General features: G+C 41.7%; 1 protein-coding gene across 3 annotated transcripts in view; it reads left to right on the top strand.

The window, feature by feature from the left end:
• Positions 1–1081: 1081 nt before the first annotated feature.
• Positions 1082–9103, top strand: part of mmut (methylmalonyl CoA mutase) — a 16688-nt gene continuing 8666 nt past the window's right edge. The window contains exons 1-7 of one of the 3 annotated variants that reach the window (XM_035144468.2): positions 1082–1221; positions 3362–3791; positions 4737–5104; positions 5235–5392; positions 7407–7578; positions 7677–7925; positions 8165–8276. In XM_035144468.2, coding sequence (XP_035000359.1) covers positions 3398–3791; positions 4737–5104; positions 5235–5392; positions 7407–7578; positions 7677–7925; positions 8165–8276 — 1453 coding nt within the window. In that variant the 5' untranslated portion in view covers positions 1082–1221; positions 3362–3397. The other 2 variants (XM_035144470.2, XM_035144469.2) reach the window with 2 other exon arrangements.

Here is a 9103-nt window from a genome sequence, read left to right as displayed (position 1 = left end):
TTGAGAAGTCGGCGTCCTGTGTGTTATAACCTCCACCAAGCAGGTTGTGATTTCACCCCTGTCCAAGAAAGGTTGGGCTGTGTGTGTGTGTGTGTGTGTGTGTGTGTGTGTGTGTGTGTGTGTGTGTGTGTGTGTGTGTGTGTGTGTGTGTGTGTGTGTGTGTGTGTGTGTGTGTGTGTGTGTGTGTGTGTGTGTGTGTGTGTGTGTGTGTGTGTGTGTGTTGTTACCTGAAATACTGGGAATCCTTGCAGCGCCCCTGGGTGCATCCACATGAGATAATGAGGGACAGGAGGGAGTTACAACACAGAATTTCAACGAAAGACAAAAATAAACAGATATAAGGCGGAGGAGGAATCTGAGAATGATGGACCAGGATTGGCGGTAGCTCTCTCTGTGGTGAGCGGCTCACCTGTGGAGCTGCTGACTGTTTATCGATCAACTCTGGAATAAAAATTGACATGTGCTCTGCAAATAAATCCTCAGCCAGTGAGGTTATGTTTTCGTCCCTGTCCGGTTGGTTGGTTAGTTGTTAGCAGGATTACGTGAAAACTACTAAATCGATTGATGAAAGGATGGGACATGGGCCAAGACAGAAATTTTGGTGGGGGCAGATCTAGGATCTTCTTTTTGTAATTTTCATCAGTTACGTAGGGAATAATTCATGGATATTGATCTTTAAAAAAAAAATCAGCCACATTTAGGGGACTGATATCGATGAGTGTGTGCAGTTTGGTGCAGCTTGATGGAATTTTAAGGGACTGTTGCTGAAGGTTTTTGCTAAACTGTGCCATTCTGACTAATAATAGAGGGCATGCCTTAAGAGAGCCAGTGCTTGACAGGAGCTTCTACAGGAACAACGCCTCCTGGTGGTGAAGGTCATCAGCAGCCTAGTGAAGAACAGCAGTGAGTGAAGTCCTACTTGCTCTGAATGGAATCTGTAATGCAAAACGATGTGTCTGTAATAAAAGGCTACAACATGTATTTTCCATATAAGTTACGTCACTGTGTATAATTAAAAACACCCACTTGTGAAAATACACAAACAATAACCCACGTTGCTTATCTCCACTAAATTCAACAATCTTTGCTTTGACATCTACTTCCGGTGTCGCAGGTCGAAGTTCGCAGCACGCGATTGGTCGAATGTCAATGTAGTGAAACTTCATTGGTCGGACGGACACACGCCTTTAGTGAACTTATGAGAGAACAACACAGGACAAGGTCAGAAAATTATCCTGAAACATTTAAAAACCCCAAAGTGCTGGGAGGCATTTTAGCAGCGCGGTTCACGTCAGTCGCTGTCGTCTCGGTCTCCCCCCCTGCTAACCTCTGTAGCGATGCTACATCTGATGTTAGCTAACAAGTGCGTAGCTTAGCAGCGCAGTTAACGTTGCTGCAATTTAAAGTTGTGCTTATTGTCTCTGTTACATCTCGTTGGAACAGTCAGGTCAGTAGCCCGCAGTGATCTAACCACCCAGCTCCTTTTCGTGACCTCAAATGTGTCGTGTCTGTCGGTTTTGTTAGCTAGTCGAAACGTCACAAGGGAGCTAACGCCCTCGCTTTTATGTTTCTGACGTGTAATCTGTCCTGCTGACTGTGTTCAAGCCTGTTTCAACTGTGTTCACATTGACTGTGAAACAGGGGAAGTAGCTGTACCGTCTCTAATGCACTGTCAATATACATGAGTGAAGATAAGATGATTCCATATTATGTGATGCTGCAGCAAGGAGGACAGTCACAAAATAGACATCAGTACAATTCATAATAAGTTTAGTAGTTTATATAGTGTGTGCAGAATACACACAGTGCACACAGAATATACACAGTTGTAAACAGAATATACACAGTGCACACAGAATATACACAGATGTAAACAGAATACACACAGTGCACACAGAATATACACAGTTGTAAACAGAATATACACAGTTGTAAACAGAATACACACAGTGCACACAGAATATACACAGTTGTAAACAGAATACACACAGTGCACACAGAATATACACAGTTGTAAACAGAATACACACAGTGCACACAGAATATACACAGTTGTAAACACAATATACACAGTTGTAAACACAATACACACAGTGCACACAGAATATACACAGCTGTAAACAGAATACACACAGTGCACACAGAATATACACAGCTGTAAACAGAATACACACAGTGCACACAGAATATACACAGTTGTAAACAGAATATACACAGTGTAAACAGAACAGTGTAACAGATGGCCACTGTTGTTTCTTTTAGATGATTGTTTTCTTACATATTGAAGTAGTCTGTAACAGGTAGTGGTCGGTACATTAAAGTAGTTTCCCACCAAATTAAACTGCAGACTAATGTGTCAGCGAGCTCGGAACCGACGCTGACAGTAAATTTCTGTCTGAAAGAAAAGCTGCTTGGATGACATTCATGCGGAATTGATGGCTGCCTTTCTGACGCAGAAACAGTGCCGTGCAGAGACCTTCACAGGGAGAGGTGCTCAAAATTGTAAAAACCTATAATTCAGTCGAATTCTATTTTTGCAGCGCCAAATCACCACATTCTTAATGTCAAGGCACTTGACATATGAAGGCCAAGACCTGAAAATATTACAGAGAAACCCAACAGTTCTCACAACGAGCAAACACTTAACGACTGTGGAGAGAAAAGCTCCCTTTTTTTTTAAAAGTAAGAAACCTGGAGCAGAACCAAACTCAATTTGGGCGGCCATCTGCCTTGACCGGTTGGGGTGAGTGCAGAAAAATAGGGGAGAGAGGAAAGGTGGCTGGAAAAAGAAGAGCGAGGGGGAGAGGGATTAGAGAGAGACCAGGAACAGTTGTGCACCAGTTGCTGGTAGTGGTAGTAGTAATAATAATAATAATTACATTAACAGTCAAAATAATGGTTGAGATCTGGATCCTGCAGCTCTGGAGTCAGAAATACCTGCAGAATGAGAGAGAGAGCGAGAGGGAAAGAAATACTCCAACATAATTTTGTAGCATAATTATAGCAACCCATATTCAAACAGACTGAAATATGGAATCTTACAAGCATCATACCGTTTAGGATAATCGAATTTCTCCAGAAGTGAATTTAAGTTCCTGTACTTCTGCCACTGAACATTCAAGCCACGTGAAAGCCATGAAGACGAGCAAAAAATAGGACACTTTGAAAATTGAGGGTCAAATGGGCAGCTGCTTGATCACCCAAATCATCAAATTTAAAACAAGACTTAATCTCTGATCAAAATTCTAAAATTGATTTGTTTTTTGCTTAGAGTCACTTGGACTAAAAACACACTCCCGCTAACATGCAAACATAACTAACAGCTCACTGCTTCATATCTGTTCATTCATGTCTTCCTCAGGTGATCCATGTGCGTCTGATCGAGCCAACAGGGAACATGCTGACCGCACAGAGGGCATGTGCAGCGCTGGCTGCCCGGCGCCTGGCTAGAGCCTCTGTCTGCACATGCACACACCGCTCTCTGATCCACACGTCCACGCCCTGGCGGGACCAGACTGAGCTGCATCCTGAATGGGCTGCTCTGGCCAAGAAACAGCTCAAGGGGAAGGACCCAGCTGATCTGATCTGGCGCACGCCGGAGGGAATCAACATCAAGCCTGTGTACACCAGAGCAGACACAGCTGGCGGTGCTGATGAATTGCCAGGAGTGTTTCCCTATACTAGAGGGCCATATCCCACCATGTACACCAACAGACCGTGGACAATCAGGCAGTATGCTGGATTTAGCACCGTGGAGGAGAGCAACAAGTTCTATAAAGATAATATTAAAGGTAGATTTGTTATGTACTTTTCCATTTTTAGCTGGAACACTATAGATTCAATCTTTTGTGCATTGACGTCGTCTTATTCCACAATGGCAGCATTTGTGTTTTGTGAGACATAATTTTTTACACATCGGAACTGTACACAAAGTCACTTACATCTCCTGGTATCACCTCATTCACATACAATAGCTGACTTTGCACCAGTACAAATTTGAGGGACAGTATTTCACATTCATACTTAACATAAATTTAACTATAGATTTGTTTTATTATACAAGAGGCTACACATTTAATTTAATGAAATTTAAATAAAAAGATTGTACAACTAGATAAATTAAATTAAGATAAAAAGACAAAAACTACTGTAGCATTGTCATATATTCAAAACTATTGCAGAACCTCGATGAAGAATTGTAACCTTTAAGGTCACCAAAGCTTGCAAAGGCAAACAAGGAAGTCTCAAATCTACACCTAATTACTCTTGAACTGAAATCTGCCATTTTGCCTCGAGAGGTGTTCAGCAATTTAGACAACTGGAACAAAAGCTGCTTTCCATATGCTCTAATTAGAAGTCAGCTTATTCCAATAATCAAAAAGGAAAATTAAGGCAAAGTAAAACATTAACAAGTCTATACTGGGAAAATTGACAGTATAGGGTTGTTAAAGTGGTGCTGACAAGAAGCTTTTTCTTCATATTTGGTTGGTACAAGACAAACTGGTGAAATCACATAGAGTCTGGTCAATACACAGATTATTAACAAATTATTTATTTTGTGGTTATAATTGTTATGGACTGCTATTGCAGCAGAAACTGCACATGGTTTATTTGCTTGTTTTGTCAGCAATGAGTTTTAAGTAGTTTTTTTATACCCCATCTGTAATGCACATTCACGCCGCCCATCTTCCTTTTCCCACCTCGAACCATCAATTTCTTTCGCTCTCTGTTTTCAGCCGGACAGCAGGGTCTTTCTGTTGCCTTCGACCTCCCGACACACCGTGGGTATGATTCAGACAACCCCCGCGTCCACGGAGATGTCGGCATGGCCGGAGTTGCCATAGATACAGTTGAGGACATGAAGATGCTGTTTGATGAAATCCCACTTGAGAAGATGTCTGTCTCAATGACAATGAACGGAGCGGTTATCCCTGTGTTGGCAATGTTTATTGTGACCGGAGAGGAGCAGGGTGTGTCCAAAGCCAAATTGACAGGCACCATACAAAATGACATTTTGAAAGAGTTCATGGTGCGCAACACCTACATTTTCCCCCCGGAACCATCTATGCACGCCATTGCCGACATCTTTGCTTACACCTCCAAGGTATGTACCGGCTAACTTTCACCTGTTCATGTGCATTCATCAAACAGTACTCGAAAACTATTTCATACGTTTTCAATGTTACATATTAAATGATACTTTTGTTGATTCTCTGACTTAACCATGTTCACAGCACATGCCCAAGTTCAATTCGATATCCATCAGTGGATACCATCTTCAGGAGGCTGGAGCTGACGCCATCCTGGAGGTGGCCTACACCATCGCTGATGGCCTCGAGTATTGCCGCACTGGTCTGAAAGCAGGATTGACCATCGATGAGTTTGCCCCAAGGTACAAAATATTAAGCAAGGTGTGAAGGTGAAAGATTCTGATTGACGTAATTGATTGACATATTTGTTGCTTATGACTCTGGCCAGATCAATGAAATAATATTATAAATTTAAGATTCATTGGAGCAGAAACTCTCACAGTTCACGTTATCTCCAGTCATTTTGATGCCAACTCAACACAAAGCATAAAACCGCCCATTGTTGATGAATCTTATGAGCTCTCAGGTCTGCCACCTTTGAAATAACACTATGGTCATGTATAATAATAAAAGATGCATAATGTGTCCATTTCCCTGACACATAACCACATTCCTAAACTACTGTTTGACTAATGCGTAACAACAAAATGTCCCGCCTCACAATTACCTGGGCCTTTATTTGTTGAACCAGCAGATGGGACTCAGACCAGCATAAAGCCAGATTGAAAAGCTGCTAGCCAGATCAAACAATGCCATGTTTTTTTCTCCCCCTTTGTCATTTTCAACGTCACAACCACACTGACAACTGAGGTGCTGTCTCGCTTTGCTTTCTGTCAAATTAGCCGGGTGTTGCTTTTCCATCAGTGCCAATCGGATTAAAGCCTGTGTCTAATCAGAGTGAATGCCGATTGATTTTGTTCCCAATGCATAAAAAAGACAGATGTTAGTGGGATTTTTGACCAGTGGAAAAGGAGCCACAGCCAAAGCCAAATAATTCAATTAAGGCTTTCAGTGTATTGTCAAAGGAGCAAAGGGAAGAGTTTCTGCAGTGCGGTTTGTGTGATTTCTTTACCAAATTACTCTCTCAGTTGTCCTCCCTAATAAGCAATATTAATTAAATCAAGCCGCACCAGATATTACGCACTGATTACGCGTGATTTCTTTCGTCGTGATCCATAATCTTGGAGTTACCCATAATACATCCTCTATATGTGATTCTCTTTGGCTTTACCTTATTTCTGTTCATTGGAAATATAAAATGTCGTGCTTCCTGTCCCTAGCCTCCTACATCCATTACGTCCTCAGTACTTTCATCACTTTGATGACTGCGAGGTTACGAGGGCCTGACCTTTACTCCCTGTAATGATTTCACACACACAGGTCACCCTCAAAGATGTCACTTATTTTTGAGACACGGAGGCTTTTCAACCTTTCAACCAAGCTTTCATGTCTTGCTACAGCCAATTTGCACGACTCACGGCCTGTACTTACGCTTGAGTTCGCGCAAAGACTGAACAATTGACTGCGATGTCAGAGTGCCACAGTGGTGGGCTTCCAGTGAACCGTCATAGGAGCAAAGCACATCGTTTCTGCAGTGTGGTTTGTGTGATTTCTTCACAAAATGAAGGCAAATGCTTTCTCAGTTGTCCAGTTAGCACATTTTTATTCTAGAGCTGAAACGGAAAATCAATTAATTGATTCAGCTGTTTTCAAACGAAGGCAGTGAAGCAATGCTGAGCAATATCTTCTGCCTTTCGCTCATATTTGCAGGATTTACAGCTTCTCTTTGTCATTTATCTTTGAAAACTGAGTTTCTTTTTAGGTTTGTGTCTGTAGGTTGAGCAAACAACTTAATTGAGAACGTCACAATAGGCAATATGTGCGTGTTGATGATCTTTCTAACACTTGACTGAGGCCCAAAAAAAAAGAATACTGACAAAGATGTAAAGAGTGTTTTTGGTGATAAGGCTAATGCCAGCGTAGATGTGCTGCAAACAAAAACATGTGAGCTACGTTGCAGAATTTATATGTTTACATCTTTTTTGTCTGCTGCCCTCACCTGAGTGCTCTGGAGGGTTCTTTGTTGTTGTGTCTGAGCAGAGAATCTCCCGCTGTGTTGTTAAGTTTGAAAGGCAAACTCCAGAGAAAGTTTGGACCCAATTATGAAGATATCCTCCTGAGTTAATGTCTGAAAAAGGCTTGACTGCACTGGCTTATATTTTTTTTTTGCAAAATTTATATCAGTTCCCATTTATCTTTCTATTTTATTGACTGATTACTTTTCTCTTTTGCAATTTATGTTGTGTGTGCTGTCAGACTGTCATTCTTCTGGGGCATTGGGATGAATTTCTACATGGAAATTGCTAAACTGAGGGCAGCCAGGAGGTTGTGGGCCACGCTCATTAAGGACAACTTCCAGCCCAAGAATGCAAAGTCTCTTCTCCTCCGCACACACTGCCAGACTTCAGGCTGGTCCCTCACCGAACAAGTAAATAAAAGTCATGGTCATATAGGAATTTTAACAAAGTGTTAAAGTTAACCTGAATGGACAGCAGTTACATTTTTCTTCTGTGGTGCCTTTCGTAGGATCCATACAACAATGTGGTCCGAACGGTGATTGAAGGCATGGCGGCTGTGTTCGGGGGCACCCAGTCACTCCACACCAACTCATTTGATGAAGCCCTGGGCCTGCCCACGGTGAAGAGCGCTCGTATTGCAAGGAACACCCAAATCATCATCCAGGAGGAGTCGGGCATTCCCAACGTGGCCGACCCCTGGGGGGGCTCGCACATGATGGAGTCTCTCACAGAGGACGTGTACAACACAGCCATGAAGGTTTGTCAACTGCTTTGGCTTCCTCTGAAATTAAGGAGGGTTTTTTCGACCCTTAAATTGACTCATGCCACACAGCTTAGGTCTAATTTCTCTCTTTGAAATCCTTTGTTCAAATATTGTTTTAGAACCATCTTGCCTGTTGAGTTTTAGTGAGGTTAATAACATAATACATGAAGTGACTACATAAGTAATGCATCATCATAGAAACTCATTCACAACCTGTGTTTTCATTTGTACAGTTCATTAAAGAGATTGAAGAGATGGGAGGCATGGCCAGTGCTGTGGCAGAGGGCATTCCAAAACTTCGTATTGAAGAATGTGCAGCACGTAGACAGGCCCGCATTGACTCAGGTATACCACTCAGATATACATTCATGTATACGTCCTGCTCCTCTGCTAGTTTCTACGTCATGTCTTAACCTAGGCCTGCATGGGACATTGCTGTTAATTAATCTAAAGTGGTCACATTTCTCACCAAGTTTGGCGTGAAAGGTTGAATTTATTGTCCTAATCTTCCCTTCATAGAATGTTTTGAAGAAACTGCAACACAGCCTGAGATTTTTGCTCTTAAGGAGTATTTCCACAAACCAAGTTTTATTTTAATTTTTCCAGAATACCTCTTAACAAGCTTTATGGCTGCTGGTTCCTATCTTTTAAAACCTTAGTTTTAAAACTTCCTAATACTCGGTATCGTCTAAACTTTCAAGCTAGGGAGATTAGTCCTCTTTGCCATAAAAGATTAAGGGTGGATTAAACCTTTGAAGAAGTTAACTTCTGAAGTAAAACTATAATAAGTTTAAATATTCACTTTCGTCCAGTATTTACTAGTCGTGCTCTGATTTGAGTGTGAATTGAATGTGATGTTTAGTTTGCAGCTGTGACTACTAAGATTCTGATCAAATTTTCTGCAAAAATATTTAAATTTAAACCTATTGTAAGTGCACTTAACCTGAACATGGGCCTTGTTAGAACCCAAAGACCAGATCTGAAAAACTGTCAGCCAGTACCGCAAAGCTATGGCATGGATCGTATCACAGCTTGACTCCAGCTGACTCTGTGTATTCTTTTCCTTGTGTGAGGAGACATGTTATTACGGGGAAATTCATTTGAGTCTTTGAAATTAACTTTACAATGACCCCTAAAGCCACAAATGATTGTGATGGATCTGGACAGATCCA

Source organism: Hippoglossus stenolepis, chromosome 20 (assembly GCF_022539355.2).
Source record: "Hippoglossus stenolepis isolate QCI-W04-F060 chromosome 20, HSTE1.2, whole genome shotgun sequence".
Classification (NCBI taxonomy): domain Eukaryota; kingdom Metazoa; phylum Chordata; class Actinopteri; order Pleuronectiformes; family Pleuronectidae; genus Hippoglossus; species Hippoglossus stenolepis.
This window is presented reverse-complemented; position numbering and strand designations above follow the sequence as displayed.